This window comes from Myxocyprinus asiaticus, chromosome 14, assembly GCF_019703515.2.
Source record: "Myxocyprinus asiaticus isolate MX2 ecotype Aquarium Trade chromosome 14, UBuf_Myxa_2, whole genome shotgun sequence".
In the NCBI taxonomy this organism is placed as follows: Eukaryota; Metazoa; Chordata; class Actinopteri; order Cypriniformes; family Catostomidae; genus Myxocyprinus; species Myxocyprinus asiaticus.
In genome coordinates this window covers 13,316,601-13,336,457 of record NC_059357.1, presented here as the reverse complement: position 1 = coordinate 13,336,457, position 19,857 = coordinate 13,316,601, and the positions used below count along the sequence as shown (strand labels likewise).

At 39.2% G+C, this 19,857-nt stretch overlaps 2 protein-coding genes across 2 annotated transcripts in view; both read left to right on the top strand.

Moving 5' to 3' along the window:
• Positions 1–2,207: 2,207 nt before the first annotated feature.
• mettl2a (methyltransferase 2A, methylcytidine) lies at positions 2,208–10,177 on the top strand. The gene is made up of 9 exons (XM_051715792.1): positions 2,208–2,400; positions 3,899–3,987; positions 4,227–4,480; positions 4,579–4,628; positions 4,728–4,788; positions 4,895–5,034; positions 9,099–9,205; positions 9,432–9,497; positions 9,699–10,177. Exons 1-9 carry the CDS (start codon positions 2,237–2,239, stop codon positions 9,845–9,847), a joined length of 1,080 nt encoding a protein of 359 aa, XP_051571752.1. The 5' UTR covers positions 2,208–2,236; the 3' UTR covers positions 9,848–10,177.
• A 2,232-nt stretch (positions 10,178–12,409) lies between these two features.
• Positions 12,410–19,857, top strand: part of LOC127451252 (serine/threonine-protein kinase tousled-like 2) — a 32,841-nt gene continuing 25,393 nt past the window's right edge. The window contains exons 1-2 of the mRNA XM_051715790.1: positions 12,410–13,071; positions 13,995–14,077. Of these exons, the coding sequence (XP_051571750.1) occupies positions 13,997–14,077 (81 nt within the window). The 5' untranslated portion in view covers positions 12,410–13,071; positions 13,995–13,996. The remainder of the gene's footprint in view (positions 13,072–13,994; positions 14,078–19,857) is intronic.

The window sequence follows — 19,857 nt, the reverse complement described above, 5'->3', positions numbered from 1 at the left end:
TGTGCACTTCACAATCAAGTTATGTTTCCAAATTCCGATTTCAAATCCCACAAGCGATATTCTCATGTTCAGTGTTGAAGAATATACAGACATAATCCTTCTCATGTTAACACACCCAATCATAATGCCTGTATTTTTAGGTTATCTAACTTTTATGGAATGAGACAAAGCTGCCAGTTAAGAAAATTCATACATGTTTGTCTTCCACCTTCCAATATTTTAAAACCAAGAAAATATGATAATCATTTCAGGGGTACATACTTCCTGAAAATCCAATCACCAAATTGTTGAAGAACCAGGAGAGAAGTAGGGGATGGAAGTGGGGGAGAGTGAGACAGGTTGTGTAACATGAAGTTGTCAATTGTTATTCAGAGTCACTCTGCAAATAACTCCACAGTTACTGTTTGTAACTGGCTGACATTCATTAAAAGGAACAATATATCCAGAAAAGATTAATGACCGCCATGAATGTGCCAAGTTTGAAGAGGAGACGTGGGAAACTGTCATAGTCCAGTCAGGCACAAATAATGATCATCAACAACATTCCATGTCTCTACCAATCACAGCTGATTCACTGGTGCGTCAAAAAGGAAAGATTGTTCTAATATGAATGATGTGATGAAAGACAAATATCTTGTAATGTTTATGACATTCAGAAGTGTCAGAAGGATGTAAAGTATGTGCTTCCAGGCTTAGTCTGACACATTCGTGCAACTAGAGTTCTGCCTCTGAAACTTTTGTTGCCATAGATACAAGTTATGCACTTGTTTCTGAAATTTCACTGAACTCTTCTGGTAGCAATAGCATGAGAGGTTCTCTGGTCGTGTTTTACATTTTATTATTAGCTATCCAGAAAGATTGCATATGTGTTGATTGACCAAATATAATCATCCATCCATCTTCTAAAGCCACTTGTCCTATGCAGTGTCATGGGCAGTCCTGGAGCCTTTCCCCGCTGTCTCAGGCCAAAGGCAGGGAAACACCCTGGACCAGTGGCCATTCCACCACAGGGCTAACACACACAAACATATTCACACACCCACTCACACCTATGGGAGTAGGCGTGAGTCTCCAATTCACTTGACCTGCATGTCTCTGGACTATGGGGGAAACCAGAGCACCCAGAGGAAACCCACATGAACATGGGGAGAACATGCAGGCCCAGGTTGAGCCGGAACTCAAACTGATGACCTTCTTGCTGTGAGGTGACAGTGCCACACACTGAGCCACCGTGCCACACAGTAAATATAACCATTGCTTTTAATATCATGCTATGCAGTATGTGATCAATAATATTTTTTGGTAATGGGATAATGGATGTGTATGGATATGAAATGTGAAGGGTTTTGTTGTTGTTGTTGCTACTTACTAGGTAATATGTGAATGATCTGTTCTTTTGTGCACTTGACAATAATGATACCTTGATTTTCAGACATTTTCTGTGTATAATAATGTTTTTGGTCTGTTTCTTACACAAAGCTATTGTATGGCTTAAAGGAATAGTTCACCCAAAAATACAAATTCCCTCATCATTTACTCACCCTCATGCCATCCCAGATGTGTATGACTTTCTTTCTTCTGCTGAACACAAACAAAGATTCTTAGAAGAGCATTTAAGCTCTGTAGGTCCATACAATCAAGTGAACTGTGGCCAGAACTTTAAAGGCCCAAAAAGCACATAAAGTAATCCATAAGACTCCAGTGGTTAAATACATTTCTTCAAAAGCAATATGATAGGTGTGGGTGAGAAACAGATCAATATTTAACTCCTTTTTAGTATAAATTCTTCTCTCAGCCCAGTAGGTCGCAGTATGCACAAAAAATGCAAATCACCCAAAACAAAAGAAGAATGTGGAAGTGAAAGTGAATTTGGAGATTTATAGACCTTCAAAGATCTGGTCACCATTCACTTGCCTTGTATGGACATTCAGAGCTGAAAATGCTTTTTTATTGCGTTTAAATTAGAAATTTTTCATTTTTGGATTAACTATCCCAAGTCTCTTTCTACGTCTTTCATAAACTCAGAAAATAATTTTCCTCCAAACAATTCTCCTTTTGTATTCCAATCTAGAACGACGTTGAAGTGAGTAAATAATGACAGAATTTCCTTTTTTGGTTAACTATTCCCTAAAAAATGCCTCATAACGAATAGTCTATACTAAGAATGGTCGATCGGTGGCGATATTTCCTGGTGAGTAACTAAACTAGGCTGAACAACCAAGTGTATCCGGTTCGCATGACCATGGCGGCTCCTGCGGTTGTTGCTGAGCCTTCAACCGGAGAAAAAATGCCAGAAACTGTAAATGGACCAACGGAGAATTTGGCTGAAGACCAGAAACGACCGCAGTTCGGCACTCGCTTCCTCACAGACCCGCGACAGGTGTTTCAGCACAACGCGTGGTAAGTTGAACAGCTTCTCTTATTCACACACTCCAGTCCAGACTTCCAAGAACTTACACTATACTCACACTCTTTATTTTCTGGACTTTTCGACCAGAACGTCAATATTTGTCTTAGAAGACAGATAGCTCAAAGCTAAATTCACCACGTCTTATGGGTATTCGAGAAAGGATTAGGTCAGTGTTTGTGGTGATCCAAAAATACTCACACACCCTTGCTGGAACAAATGGCAACACTTTGTAATAAGGTTCCATTAGTTTACAACATTAGTTAACATGAACTAACAATGAACAAAATAATAATTTTACAGCATTTATTAATCTTGGTTAAAGGGATAGTTCACCCAAAAATGAAAATTCTCACATTATCATGTCATTCCAGATATCTATGACTTCTGCTGAACACAAACGAAGATTTGTTTGACGAATATTTCAGCTCTGTAGATCCATACAATGCAAGTGAATGGTGGCCAGAACTTTTAAGCTCCAAAAATCACATAAAGACGTAGTCCATAAGACTCCAGTGGTTAAATGTATAGCTAATATGATAGGTGTGTGTGAGAACCATAGCAATGTTTAAGTCTATTTTACTATAAATCTCCACTTTCACTTTCACATCCGAAAGTCACATGTGATGCCTGTTTAGTTTCACTTTAACATCTGAAAGTGAAAGTGGAGATGTAGAGTAAAAAAGGACATAAATATTGATCTGTTTCTCACCCACAGCTGTCATATTGCTTCTAAAGTTATAGATTTAACCACTGGAATCTTATGGATTACTTTTATGCTGCCTTTGTGATTTTTGGAGCTACAAAGTTCTGGTCACCATTCACTTGCATTGAAAGGACCTACAGAGCTGAAATATTCTTCTAAAAATCTAAGAAAGTCTTAAACATCTGGGATGGCATAAGGGTGAGTAAATGATGAGAGATATTTATAGTAATACATTTTTAATATCACAATTTGTATATGTTAACATTAGTTAATGAACAATTGTATTTTTATTATCTAGCATTAACAAAGATTAACAAATGCTGTAAAAAAAAAAATATATATATATATATATATATATATATATATATATATTTATATTGTTCATTGATACCTAATGTAATAACTAAAGTTAACAAATGGAACATTATTGTAAATTGTTACAGAAAAAAATCTGTTTAAAAATAAATACAGCTAAAACCAGCCTAAGCTGGTTGGATGGTCTTACCTGGTGGCCCTGTTTTGGGCACCAGCTCGCCTCCTGGCTAAACCATCTGATCATCAGCTTGGCCAGGCTGGGAGGCCAGCTTGAACCAGCGAAGACCAGCCAACCATCTTAGGCTGGCTTTAGCTGTTAATTTGAGCAGGGATTGTACACACGGTTATGGGGAACCTGGAAATATCAGGGAATTTACAAATTTTGAATTATATGCTTGAAAGAATCATGGAACCCCAGTTTTCTTGGTTTTTCACTCATTCTGACATCTTCTGGCTTTCACCTCTTGTAGGGATAATGTGGAGTGGTCAGTAGAGCAGGAGGATGCTGCCAGAAAAAAAGTTCAGGAAAACTGTCAACCTCTCCCTGCAGAAAAACAAGGTGTGAATACATTAGGATCAGGGCTATTTTTATTTATTTTTTTAAAATAAGATTTATCTCTGTACCAAATAGAATAGAGTGACCCTAATCTAAATTATCTACATCACATTTAATAAGTATTGGTAAAACATTAGTTGATATTCTTGACTGTTAAACCCAATCTACCTCTACAATTAACCTCCTTATGGCTAGCAGGGATTTTTTGCTAAATCTTCTCTTCATTCGTATTTTTCCATCAGAGAAATTTGACAGCAGGGCCAATGAGTTCTGGAACGATTTTTACACCATACATGAAAACCGCTTTTTCAAGGATCGCCACTGGCTCTTTACAGAGTTCCCTGAGCTTGCCCCTCAACAAAAGGCTCCACAGGACAATAGAGAGAAGGGAACCACAGATCAAGAACCCAAACTTTTATTAAATGGTGGAGATGTTCCCTCGTCTCATACAGATGCCGAATTTCCTGGAGCCTCAGCATCCTATCGTATCCTAGAGGTGTGTTCTTTAATGCAAGATGTAATTTAATGTGCCGACAGTAAAGTGGATAGAAACACTCACCCTTTGGCTTTTCGTGTGTGTGTTTTTGTTTTTAGGTAGGCTGTGGAGTAGGCAATACAGTCTTTCCCATTTTGAAAACTAACAAGTGAGTGAGTCCAGATATAAACCAACTAGAACACTGTCTTCAGTGTTTGTGTCACAGATGAACACAGATGAAAGGGCATTTTCACTTTCTGTTTTACAGTGATCCAGGACTCTATGTTTACTGTTGCGATTTCTCCAGCACAGCTGTTGACCATGTCAAAGTAAGCGAGAGAAAATGACACATGGCTGCCTTATTAATTAATAAATCCATATTCAGCATTCATATTGGGTGTCGATTTATGATTGTTTCTATTTATTTCTTGCCAGTCGAATCCAGAGTATGACCTGTCACGCTGTCACGCTTTCGTCCATGATATGAGTGACATGTCTGCAGAGTATCCGATGCCAGACCAGAGTCTGGATGTCATTGTCCTCATATTCGTGCTCTCTGCCCTGCATCCTCAGAAGTAAGTTTTGATGACACCCTGAGTGAGCAGTGACATATTCTGTGTACATTGTCTGAAGTGATTTGTTTTCATTGAGCACCTAAAGCTGCGCTCTCTCTACACGACTATCAGACTACCTGAATCTCTGTACTACTCACACAACAAGATTTCTTGTCGTAGCAGCGTACATACTACACAACAGATCCCAGACGAGGTGCACAAACTACAAGATCTTTGACCAAGAGGCATACCCTACCAACAGTGGAAAAAAAGAACTTTTTCTCACATAATTTCATGCGAGAAATTAGAGTGATCACAGGATTTTTCCAGAGGGTCACTATCAGCTCACTGTCCAAAGTTATCTGTTTAATGGTTTTGTCTGAAAAACCAAAGTGGAGATGAAAAAAGAAAAGATGTGGGCAGGCTGTCTGTGTCTGTTTTGGAAAAATGTTGGAGGCAAATAAAATGTAGCACAATGTAAAGTATTGTGCTCAGAACATTTATTTATTTGATAAAAAATTATTCTTGTTAGTTTTAAACAATAAAATGCAATTGTGATCAAATTTGTGGCTTTCCATTCCTGTACAAAGATGCATGATAAGATCTGATTGGCTGGAGCAGTTCGCCGTTATCGCTGCATCACTCACACTACAAGATTATGTGGAGATAATATCCAACATGCTTGAAAATATCACAGCACCTGTGACGGCTCAAGACTGGCTCAGGTCACATCGCTGAACTTCTCATACTGAACGAGCTTCGCCGATTGTAGTGAGCATCGTTTTGGCTACGATCCGTTTTTTTCACAGACCTCGGAAATCTGTCTGCGACAGCAAAATCCAACCAAAAATCATGTAGTGGTAGTGCAGGTGTTGTGCATTGGGGTCCGTAAGATCGAAGTTACGCCACTGGTCAGATGAACACACTTTTGAAGCGTCTCACTTTGGTTGTGCGTTTATAGATCGCTAAGTTAAACATAGTTAAAAAACTTGCATTTGGAATTGTTTAGCTTTGAAAGCAAGAACGTGTTCTCATTTTGTGCTGTCGCTAGTGACCAGTGTTGGATGTATCTGATTACAAATTAGTTACTGTAATCAAATTACTTTTTTTGTCAAAAAAGTAGGGTAATTACAGTTTACAGTTATGGACTTTCAATTAAAGTAATTATTTTAAGTAGATTACTTGCACTAAAATAATACATATAATACATTTAAATATGAATTCATATGTACATCTGTTAGTGTTTCTGTGATAGAAGGGTGTGTGACAGTGAGCAAGGAGGAAATATATTTGCGGAATCCACTCATAAAAACTATAGAACACGGAATGTCACAGAAATTGACATATTTGATATAAAATTAATGTATAAATGTACAATTAATTAAATTAAAATTGTGATATGTCCTAGTGGGATGATTAAACCACAAAAGGCTAAGATTTAATTAAACAAATATTCTATATGGTCTTGCTGAGCTGCGTGCTTCATCAGTAAGTGAAAGTGAGAAGCCAGTGCTTATACACTAACCACATCATTAACATCACGTGCGCTCTGTTTATGTATTAATGACAAAGAGCAGAGCACTATTCACTGTATAAGAACACTAGCACATGCACACTATATATCCATATAATTAAATCATCATAACCTTTTGTGGTTTAATAAGCACATTAACCCATATAGCGGACTGCTTTTCTGGAGGTGAGAAGTCATCAATATCATCTGGTTTTCTGCCAAAACGTCAAAATAAAAGCTCCATTTAACAAGACGCCTGAAATTGAAATAACGCAACTAATATTTACTTCTGTTTAGTCAAATGTAATATTCAATGTAGTAGTAGTAATAATAATGATAGTAATATATCAATAATAATTACTTTATATTTAAGCAATATCTCAAGCAAGAGTTTAATTTCTGATTTCATTAAAGGTGCTGTAAGCTATTTTTTTCAATGAAAGGTATGCAAACAAATGTCCTACTCTGAAAGATATTAATGAAATAAGTGTCCTGAGATATCTCGCCTATCTTTTTGACAGTACTAGACTCTGTAAACAGCTAATAAAAATGTGACGCTTTCGAACTGTCAATCAGTTTGCGCGTTCTCATAGCACTGTAGTTGCAGTGAATTATTGAGGCATAATACAATTTTATGCATTGTTGTTCATAACAGTTGTCAATTGAGGGTTCTATTTTGCTGCTGTTGTTTTTAACAACCGTTTCTGCTCTCAATAATGCTCATTAGGTATCTTTGATGTGCAGGGTTTTGTTAAGAGGGGGTGTGGCTAATCCAACAGCACAGTTTTGTGGAAGTAGAACGGCTGAAATTGCTTACAGCACCTTTAATACTGTGATGCTCTACAGCACTGTATTTGAGAAAATAAATAAATACATAACTCAAATTTTGGGTTTGGATTATGCTGTGAGGGTCAGTATAGAAGCTCTTAATTTGATAAAAAATAATGCAATGGTATGTTGAAAAGTAATTGTTCTGTTTTCATCCATAAATTATATAAATTATTTTGATATGACAGTTTTATTAATGATAAAATGTAATTAAACTTTAAAACTCGGAATTCAGAGAAAATAAAACAGAAAACACGGAAATTGTGAGAAAAAAAATGAAATTTGAAAAAAAGAAAAGGAAAAAAAAAATGGATTTCATAGTGCCCTAAATATAGACTTTGAATTTGAGCGGAAAACCAAAAACTTTAAGAAAATGTTTTAGAAAGTAACTTAAAAGTAAAATAATTAGTATTGTGATTACTTTTTAGATAAAGGAATCAGTTAAGTAATCTAATTACATTTTTAGAGAAGTAGTCATTTGTAGTGGACTACTTATTTTGAGTAACTTACCCAACACTGCTAGTGACGAGCAAGCTTGAGTCTTTTGGGTTTTTCTCAAACGGAAGGCTGCAGCCTAGTTAGGCTGTGTCCGTCCTAGACCAGTTCTTCTGAGGCTGTTGTCTAGACTCCTCCTCAGCATTCAGCGCTAGATTGAGACGGTCTCGTAAGTGCGCATGGCAAACCATATTCTTAGAACCATGTGATATTTTACTTTTAGAAAACCCATGTACTTAAGAAAACGAGAAATATGTCAAATAAAATTATTTTAGCCATTTTTTTTTATTCAAAAAGCTAGAGTGACTCAGAAATTTATATCTAAGAATTATAAGAATTTATATTTAAACCCTTTCAAATATGAAAAAACTGAACCCTAGAATTGTAAAAACTATAAAACTTTTAAAGCTTTTCAAATTCATGTAATTGCCTTTTATTAATTTTATTTATTTTTTTGTACTTTGTATCTACTAATTTGTTGCATTTTTTATTTTTCTACATATTGTTATTGCTGCAAATGCAAATAAAAACTCATAAAGGTTTCCGCCTCCGTGGTCACCTGACTTGATTTCCGCAATAATTAATATAATGTGCAAAGGACTGTGGGCGATTAAAGGCCATGAAGGATACACCCGATGCATCCTCCAAAATATGGACAACGAAGGCTGCGAAACGAGGCTGCCTTCCAAGGGTCCTCACAACTAAGACGGCCTTGGACGGTGCTTGATGAAGTGGCAGCCAAAATACTCCGAGTACAGCTGCGCGTAGCCTATACAGCTGAAATTTAGCTTTCTGCCCCCTGTTGAAAACTGGTGGTACTTCAAGCTTGAATTGCATAAAATGTTTTTAATGCGTTATTTTTTATATAATTAATCGCACTGAATTAACACGTTAAATCTACTGCCGTATTTATTACACAACACTCAGGAATACTTGAATTTGCTAAACTGTATAGGTGATAATTGTTCCAGGCAAACCAGTGATAGAGCGATTCATAAAACTTCCTTCTCACATATTAAATAATTTAAACTCTTCACTAGCTCATGTCCATTTATTTATTTGTTAAGTAGCCATGTAATAGTGGAAAATTTTACAGTTAGCTGATCATCATCACCAAAATAAACACTGATAGGATGATCAGGACCCTGATGCTGACAGTACTTTACACCTTAATAATATATTGGATATAAATGTGTCAATTGGTGTGTCTTTCGACCACTAATCAATACATTAACTCATTCTCTTTCAGGATGCAGAGCTCTATTAATGGTTTAGCACGATTGCTGAAACCTGGAGGAGTGCTTTTATTGAGAGACTACGGCCGCTACGACATGGCACAGCTTCGTTTCAAAAAAGGTAGATGTTAGGCCATTTTGGAAAGTCCATACATTATTAAAGATGTATGGATTTTTTTTTTTTTTTTTAGAATTCTGATTTATTTGTGTGTGTCTGTGTGTTTGTTCACCAATCAGAGGATCAGTAAGATCATGCCTGTCATGGAGATAATTTTCTTACTGCTGGTTTAGCTGTGTCTGACTGCATAGTGACTGCACAAATAATTGCTTACTCTTTACTCAATCAGGGAGGTGCTTGTCTGAAAATTTCTATGTTAGAGGGGATGGAACATGCGTCTATTTTTTCACACAAGGTAAATGCACGTTCAGTCTTGAATGTAACAAATGTACACTCTTACATCATACAAAAACCTCCCTTGATAAATCAAGGTTGCTCAATATATTATTGCCAAATATGGATGTAATATGGTGCAACATATTTACAGGGATTTTTGACTAATTCTGACTTTGTGTCATTCAATTTGTCATCTTCCTTTCTGCATACCTTCCTCCAGATGAGCTGCATGATCTGTTCTCCAGTGCTGGTCTGGAGAAGGTGCAAAACTTAGTGGACCGGCGCTTACAGGTGAACAGAGGAAAGCAGCTGACTATGTACAGAGTTTGGGTACAATGCAAGTATCGCAAGGCACTGGCACCCCCTTAGAATCAAGTCGGCTTAGTTGGAGAGATCGAGAACATCTGAGCTGATCCATGAGAATCTTACAATTTCGTGACATGACTCCTGAACGATGAGCCATTTTTAGAATGATGGACAGGTTGCTACAACTTAGAGGTTTGCAGTAATGATGTATTCGATATGAAAGGATTATCAAGACGATCATGACTCAGTCTTATGCAGCCTACTGGGAAATGTTGATGGAGGACTTCAGGTCTCATGAATCACAAGCAGACTTCATACTGTCTGTCCATCATACAGTGATGTTTTTAAAGACTTTTACTCTTATTAATAAACTACAGGATGGTATAAATCAAATGCCAAAGCTTCTCTCTGACTGTCAGCCTATCAGTTTAAAAGCAACTGAAGACACTTTACATTTCAAATTTTTCTCCCTTTTACCATTATTTACTGGCTGTGTAGATTACTCCTTGGGTTTAATGAGGTATTCTTGTTAGTTTTGTGGTTGATAAGAACAATAATGACTAGAATAAAACAAAACTACCAATTGTCGTAAGACTAGTGGGTTGGTTGTTTGAATGACTAGTTGGCTAGTCTGTGTTAAGGATAATAATGTATGATTAGGCTGTGCTTCGTTCACTTGATCCCAATCAGGCGCATTTCAGAGGGATATACGGACGCTAGTCTGCAAAACGTTCTCTAAAAAGTTGCGTTAGTTTGAGAACTGCATCTCCCATTAAAACCACCACCACCACCACTAAAAATATTAATGTTAGTTGTCTACTCCAATAATCGATTAGTCAGTTGTTAGACGACTAGTCGATTAGTCAACCACCCTGGCACTTCCCTACTTCTGATACAAGCAAGGACAGCATTTTACAATTAAAAAATAAATTAAACAGGAATGGCAAAATTACTGTATATGACGGACCTGTGTTTAACCTTACTATGAACTTTCTGACATAGAGGACTTATATTACAATTCTTAATTGAACAGGTTGCATGAAGCTCATGATTTGAAAGAAAATATCTATGATTCAAGTAAATACAGTTTTTTCTTTCCTTTTTTTTCTTTTTTTGTCATTGTGCACATGCACTGCAACATCTAACATGATACCAATATGAATTAACAACATAAAACTAACAACCTAACCTTTGACATTTGGGTCACTGTGTCAAATGTGTTTAACTTGATCTAGGTGTTGTTCCACTTCCAGTTTCTATGCCCTTTATCCTACATCCTTTGTTCACAAATATTCACATCTGCTCAAAACGTCATCGCAACACGTATTCAATTAACTGATCACCATCAAAAGAGTGCTCAGCCTTCAGTGTCATCTTTGCTGTTTCCAATTGTCAGTAACTCATAGTGATGTAATCACAGGTTTTATTTGTCACAGGACAAATAACTGAGTGATTTAAATGAAAGGAATAGTTCATCCCAAAATGAAAATTCTCTCATCATTTACTCACCCTCATGTCATCCTAGATGTGTTTGACTGTCTTTCTTTTCCTGAACACAAATGAAGATTTTTAGAAGAATATCTTGCCTTTGTAGTTCCTTTCAATGCAAGTGAATGGTGACCAAAATTTTGAAGTTCCAAAAAGCAGATAAATGCAGCATAAAATGAATCCATATGACTCCAGTGGTATAATATACAGTATGTCTTCTGAATGCAATCACTTCTGGTGAGAAACAGATCGATATTTAAGTCCTTTTTTTTTTTTTACTATAAATCTCCACTTTCACTTTTACATTCTGAAAGTGAAAGTGGAGATTTATAGTAAAAAAGGACTTAAAATCTCACCCACACCTATCATATGACTTCTGAAGACATGGATTTAACCACTGGAGTAATATGGATTACTTTTATGCTGCCTTTATGTGATTTTTGGAGCTTGAAAGGTCTGGTCAACATTCACTTGTATTGTATGGACCCACAAAGCTGAGATTTTCTAAAAATCTTCGTTTGTGTTCAGCAGAATAAATAAATTCATACACGTACGGGATGACATGAGGGCGAGTTTCATTTTTGGGTGAACTATCGCATTATGGTACATTTGAAAGGAAATTAATCTACAGCTCTACAGTGTACACCCCACAAGCAAAAAGCTGAAAAAGATCCAGTTCATGTAAGGATCTTTAAACATATAGAGACAGTTGGCTGTCATAGTATTGTATCTTATATATGACAAAGTACTCCAATGTCATCACTTATTAGTGTTTATGTGGAGTCTGATATAGGTTACTTGACTATAACTTTTGTCTCGCAGCACATATTTTGCAAGTATTGACTACTGAGCTTTGCAGACATTTTATAAAACATACCATGGTACTACCATGATTTTTGGACATACTGTATATTGTATATAAATATGGTTACTCAAAGTGTGGTATTACCATCCGATACCACCATAATACCATGGTGTTACCAGTGTATTTTATGAAAGACTTTTTAATATTGCTGCCTGCACACTGCTTAAAACACATAATTAAAATAAAAGAATAATAAAAAAAATTAAAAAAAATAGAAAAGTTTTTATTGATAAGTGTTGGATAATGGAAATGGGCGTGGCCGAGAGGTAGAAAAGTCTTGCACAATCTCACGAGATAATTTGAGATTTACCGATTATTGTTTACATTGAACAAATATGAGAACCGAACCTAATCGATTGTGACTTCGCGGATCTGAGTGGAGTAAGGATTATTTTAATCTACATCTTCCGATCTTTCCCAAAGGTCATGTTGAGGCGAAACGGATTATAAAGAGTTGATTTCTCATTCCAGGACTCGATCCCGGTTCGGTCCTGACCCGGATCAGCGAAGACAAACAAGAGAAACCAAATATTTCAGAACAACATCAAGATTTATTAATTTCGAAGTAAATTGAATCATTTTGGAGGGGAACTCGTTTGCTGTGAATTTCCTGTGTGGTGCCACATGCCTTAAATTTGGTAGAAAATAGATCTAGTATAACGCCAGCGGAGAAAGGCGGGTTCGGGAGATCAAGTCCCATATCAAGGTCTCTGAGGTCTCGCGGTCCTCGGCCCACAGTAGGACGCGGAGCTGGCGTGCCCTAACGACACAGCAGGCACCGAGCGCAGGCGAGGGTCGGGGATTCGGCTGAGGCCTAGCGCCGAGATGGTGGGCTGAGACGTGAAGGGCGAGACGGGAGACCACAGGAGGAGAACAGTTCAGGAAAAGAGATCAAATAAAACCGAAAGAGGGAGAAACGACATCGATATCACAGGTACAAACGCAGATGTGGAGTTAAAGGTGGTTAAGAGAGGATATTGCAGGGTTGTAAAGGAACATCAGACAATGGAAGCAAAACCCAGGGGTAAAGAGAGACTTGGATGATATTTAGATATACTTTCTTGTGTTTCGATCATTTATGACTCTACTTGTGTAAAATGTTATTTCTACTGGATTTCTTATAAAGTTTGCGATTATTTTAATTAATCACACCTCTAAAGATACAGGTCGAATGTTCGCTTACTAGCCACTTTAATTCATCAAGTAATCCATAATTAAAAAAAAAAAAAAAAACAGACAGTATACTGAAAAATGTTTTCTTATTATTGAGCTTTCTTGTGAAAGTGGAGATTTAAAACTTGTTTGACTTACAGTGGATGTCATTTAACTAAAAATAACTCTGTGGTGGCTCTAATAGTTTGGTTGGCTAGTTAAGAAATGTGAAGGTGAGGTATCTAAATTTCTGGGAGTATTTTTGGTTTTTCCTTTGTCCTCATTCACCTCCACTGATCATATGAATTATATTGTATGATTATGCACTGATATATTATTTGGTTAAAAATGAGCAGGCCAATCTTGGTCGTTGCAAACAAGAAACTGTGTTATTAAATGAACTAGCCTATTGATTACATGTTGTAGCTGGTTGTGCTTGGACTTCAATGTGTCTGTGTCCAAAGATCTTGCATGATCATGATGTTTTTCCCCGTTGAGGATCTTCTAAGATATTGCTTTGGGTGGGAGTGAGTGAGCTAATGATTGAGGTGGGGAGGGCTGAGTCATGACATCTCAGAATGGTCTCGAAAATATGCATTGGGGACACATGATTCAACATCTCACACACATTACTGTCCTATTAATCTGTCAGCATCACTATGGCTACATAATGTGATTCAAACTCTCTCCCTCTCTCTCTTGCAGCCATGATGGAGGAATTGCACAGCTTGGATCCTCGCAGGCAGGAGCTGCTGGAGGCCCGTTTCACTGGAGTCGGAGTTTCCAAGGTCTGTTTGGTCTCATGCTGAAAAGTTTCTGCCCAATCAACCTATCTCTATTTGTTTATGATAATCACTGCACATACCTTGTCCCCCACATACCTCAGTCCCCTTATATCTGGCATCATCCGTTTGTCTGCTGCACTATGGTCTTTCCTTTTATTTTATTTATTTATTTGGATTTTCTCCCCAATTTGCAATGCCCAATTCCCAATGCGCTCTAAGTCCTCATGGTGGCTTAGTGACTCGCCTCAATCCGGGTGGCGGAGGACGAATCTCAGTTGCCTCCGCATCTGAGACCGTCAATCTGCGTATCTTATCATGTGGCTTGTTGAGCGCGTTACCGCGGAGACATAGCGCGTGCAGAGGCTTCACGCTATTCTCCGCGGCATCCATGCACAACTCGCCACGCACCCCACCGAGAGCGAACCACATTATAGCAACCACGAGGAGGTTACCCCATGTGACTGTACCCTCCCTAGCAACCGTGCCAATGTGGCCGCTTAAAAGACCTGGCTGGATTCACTCAGCACGCCCTGGATTTGAACTCGCAACTCCAGGGGTGGTAGTCAGCATCTTTACTCGTCGCAACCTTTTTGATATGGAGTGCCATTTTTTTATTTTCCTGGTCTATGGCTCAGATTTGTGAACCCCACAATGTGGGTTTATTTTTTCTCTTAATCGTTTAATGTAATTTTGAGTGTGACCATGGTTTAAGGATGGTGTACCTCTATGCGGAATCTCAAGGATTAGTAGGATTAATAGTGGTGTTTTCCTTATTACTTAGACTGAAGGCAAAAAGAAACAAATGAAACACGGAATGTAGGCTGTCATCCACGCACCTGACTGAAGCAAAGCGGGTGCGTTTTCTCAAAAGATTAACCGAAAGTGCTGCTGGCTCATGATCTGCAAATGGTTTGCACACGCTGCAAGAGTCTGTTGGGTATACTGCATTCTTGTTACATTTTAACTTTTGCAGGTGCATAATTTATATAAATAAAATAGTCTACTCCTTTCTCGCCGTTGCTGGCGTGCCAGTGATTGCCTCTCTGCGTGCCAATGCTGGCACATGTGCCTTAGGTTGCCGACCCCTGGTCTAGGCCTTGAGCTTCTTGATTTCATTGCTCTTTCCCAACTGACTGAATAAAGATTTTGTTCTCTTTAATTTTCCCCAAAAGTTCAGATGTCATTCACTGTACTGTTAAAGGGCGAGTTAACCCAAAAAATAAAATTCTCATCATTTACTCACCCTCATGACATCCCAGATGTGTATGACTTTTTCTTCAGCAGAACACAAATTAAGATTTTTAGAAGAATATCTCAGCTCTGTAGGTCCAATGCAAGTGGATGGTGATCAACACTTTAAAGCTCCAAAAAGCAGAGGCAGTCATTGTAAAAGTAATCGATATGACTCCAGTGGTCTCCTAAAGCTAAATGATTGCTTTAGGTGTGAAACTGATCAATATTTAAAGTCCTTTTCTCTATAATTGTGTACTTCCGGTCGCTCTCTGATGTGCGTCCACTAGGGGACTCGGTTGGCACTGCCTCTCGCTTGATGTAATCGCATTGGCATGGTCACCATACAACCAGAAGTGCAGCTTGATTTGTTAGTCACCATGAATTCAAAATGGACAGTTCTTATTTTCTTATTGGATTTCCTGTTTTTATTATAAATGCACTCAATAAAAAAAATGGTTTGCCCTCGTAATTTTTAATCAAAAACACTCGTAACGAATTCTCTTCTCTGATTACGTATGTACTGGCTGAGGGCTGGGCTATAAGTTTGACCAATAGCCAGATGAGTTTCATCCCCCTCCCCTCCGGCCCACTGTCATTCACATGAAACGATCGCAGCAATTAGCAAACAAGATGGTGATAAAGTATATTTTATGTTGCTTGACTCCTCAAACCCTCTTCCCTATTTCCAAACTACCCTCTTTGTGGGCCCGCTGGTTTGATTTTTTACACTTCGAAGGAGGAGGAGTATCGGACAATTCGTGTTTGTGTTGCATGACAAGTGGCTGGAGTTTATTTATATTTTTTGTGCAGCTGGAGAATTCTTGGATGTACAGTCAAGGAGGTGTTCTTTATTCATTATGTTTAGTATATTGTGATTAAAAAAAATGGATATATTGTTTTTTTACCCGCTTGTTTCTCATTCATCTGTATTGGCTAAACAGCTCCCTCCTCGTCGTAAACAAAGATGATGTGCTGTGTGTGTTTGTGGGCTAGTTATGTAGTAATGATGACAGTTAATGGAGCTATAAAATACATGGAGAGAGCTATCCGTTAGCATCCCCATTGATCTCTATGACTGTGCTCAGCTAGCGCAGGGTTCCCAGAAAACTAGCGAAATGGAGGCTGCCATCTTTGCTCATGGGCGCTCAGTTCCGGGATCGGGTGTCACATGACTGATCACTCGTCAATGGCAATAGATAGGGAAATATATAAATCCATTTCATGCTTTTAAGAGCCCTTCAAAAACAATCCGTCACCGGATGACGATGTGCTATAATGTGATGAAATAAATGTAAATGGTTCTTGGAATTTTTTTTTTTTAATTTACTTTTGAATGGCTGTCTATGGAGAAACATGATTTTTGCCATCGGGTGGTGTAGTTCCGGCACCTACCAGCAGGGGCTAACAGGGTCCTGCTAACCAGCTAATTCCTGACCCCCCTGTAAGAGTTTGATCATTCGCTTCTCAAAACTTCAGAAAAGCTGGTCGGTATTGAGATCGCTTCTCAACTTGCCCCAGTAAGTGACTCTAACATGATCAGCACGGTGGAAAGATGTGTGAGCAAGTGAGTGAGTGTGTGGCAGTGGCTGTAAATTAAAGCCTATTGGCTATTTTTAAAAACCTGATGAGTCGTTCGACATGTCCCACCCCCAATTCCTGTGTCAGTAGGAAATACGTCAAAACAGCGAATCGAATAGCGCTCGTCAAGGCACTTCGGTGCGACTTTAACAAGAGAACGCTGTTCACAGGCTTCATTGGTATTGCTTTCATTTGAACATGCCAGAGCGCTTACATCATGCGAGAGTAATTTAACCACTGGAGTCGTATGGATAACTTATTTAATGATTGTCTGTGCTTTTTAGAGCTTTAAAGTGTTGATCACCAAATTTCGGGAATCCTATGGTATTTCGTGAAAAGTTTGTTTGAAATCTTTGCAAATGTATTAAAAAAAAAAAAAAATCACGTACATAAGAATTCACAGCCTTTGCTCAATATGTTGTTGAAGCACCTTTGGTACCAATTACAGCCTCAAGTCATTTTGAGTATGATGCTACAAGCTTGGCACACCTATTTTTGGGCAGTTTCTCCCATTCTTCTTTGCAGGACCTCTCAAGCTCCATCAGGTTGGATGGGGAGCGTCGGTGCACAGCCATTTTCAGATCTCTCCAGAGATGTTCAATCGGGTTCAAGTCTGGGCTCTGGCTGGGCCACTCAAGGACATTCACAGAGTTGTCCCAGAGCCACTCCTTTGTTATCTTGGCTGTGTGCTTAGGGTCGTTGTCCTGTTGGAAGATGAACCTTCGCCCCAGTCTGAGGTCCAGAGCGCTCTGGAGCAGGTTTTCATCAAGGATGTCTCTGTACATTGCTGCATTCATCTTTCCCTCAATCCTGACTAGTCTCCCAGTTCCTGCTTCTGAAAAACATCCCCACAGCATGATGCTGCCACCACCATGCTTCATTGTAGGGATGGTATTGGCCAGGTGATGAGAGGTGCCTGGTTTCCTCCAGACATGACGCTTGCCATTCAGGCCAAAGAGTTCAATCTTTGTTTCTCATGGTCAGAGTCCTTCAGGTGCCTTTTGGCAAACTCCAGGCGGGCTGTCATGTGCCTTTTACTGAGGAGTGGCTTCCGTCTGGCCACTCTACCATATAGGCCTGATTGGTGGAGTGCTGCAGAGATGGTTGTTCTTCTGGAAGGTTCTCCTCTCTCCACAGAGAAATGCTAGAGCTCTGTCAGAGTGACCATCGGGTTCTTGGTCACCTCCCTGACTAAGGCCCTTCTCCCCCGATCGCTCAGTTTGGCCAAGCGGCCAGCTCTAGGAAGAGTCCTGGTGGTTCCAAACTTCTTCCATTTACAGATGATGGAGGCCACTGTGCTCATTGGGACCTTCAATGCTGCAGAAATTTTTCTGTACCCTTCCCCAGATCTGTGCCTCGATACAATCCTGTCTCGGAGGTCTACAGACAATTCCTTGGACTTCATGGCTTGGTTTGTGCTCTGACATGCACTGTTAACTGTGGGAACTTATATAGACAGGTGTGTGCCTTTCCAAATCATGTCCAATCAACTGAATTTACCACAGGTGGACTCCAGTCAAGTTGTAGAAACAGCTCAAGGATGATCAGTGGAAACAGGATGAACCTGAGCTCAATTTTGAGTGTCATGGCAAAGGCTGTGAATACGTATGTATTTTTAATAAATTTGCAATGATTTCAAAAAATTCTTTCATGTTGTCATTATGGGGTATTGTTTGTAGAATTTTGAGGAAAATGAATTTAATCCATTTTGGAATAAGGCCGTAACATAACAAAATGTGGAAAAAGTGAAGCGCTGTGAATACTTTCCGGATGCACTGTATAAGAGGGCATTGTACTATAAAAACATACTGTAATTTTCAGAACTGAAAACTTTTTTTAATGTATTTTTTTTTTATTATTATTTTTTATATTTGATCCCTTTTTCTCCCCAATTTGGCATGCCCAATTCCCACTACTTACTTGGCCCTCATGATGGCGTGGTTACCTCAGTCCAGGTGGCGGAGGACAAGTCTCAGTTGCCCCCGCTTCTGAAATAGTCAATCCGCGCATCTTATCACGTGGCTCGCTGTGCATGACACCGCGGAGACTCTCAGCATGTGGAGGCTCATGCTATTCTCTGCGATCCACGCACAACTTACCACGTGCCCCATTGAGAGATATAACCACTCAATTGCGACCATGAGGAGGTTACCCCATGTGACTACCCTCCGAGCAACCGGGCCAATTTGTTTGCTTAGGAGACCTGGCTGGAGTCACTCAGCACACCCTGGATTCGAACTCGCAACTCGATCGATGGGTCAGTGTGAAAACTTCTTTTTTTTTCTTTTTTTTTTTTACATTTTTAAAATGTTCTCCCCTTTTTGGAATGCCCAATTCCCAATGCACTCTAAGTCCTCGTGGTGGCATAGTGACTCGCCTCGATCCGGGTGGCCGTGGACGAATCTCAGTCCGCGCATCTTATCACGTGGCTTGTTGATCGCATTACCTCGGAGACATAGCATGTGTGGAGGCCCACGCTATTCTCTGCGGCATCCATGCACAACTCACCACGCAGCCCACTGAGAGCGAGAACCACACATTATAGCGACCACGAGGAGGTTACCCCATGTGACTTTACCCTCCCTAGCAACCAGGACAATTTGGTTGCTTAGGAGACCTGGCTGGAGTCACTCAGCACGCCCTGGATTCGAATTCGGGACTCCAGGGGTAGTAGTCAGTGTCAAGATTCACTGAGCTACCCAGGCCCCGAAAACTTCCTTCTTAATAGAAAAGAGAATTTATTTGAACCAAGCTGCAAAAACAGCTCGTTTGGAATTTGTGGAACTTGTGACATCAGAAGGATCAAATACATCAGCATATGCAACGCCTATTTCCGTCATTGCACCCTTGGCCCTGCCCACTGTTGCTCAGTCAGTCACACAGGTGAAGAGGAGAGAAATGGGGCCTGTCATGGGAGATTCATCCTAAATGGACTTACACAGGACACCTTCATGTGCCTTTCTGGATTTAAA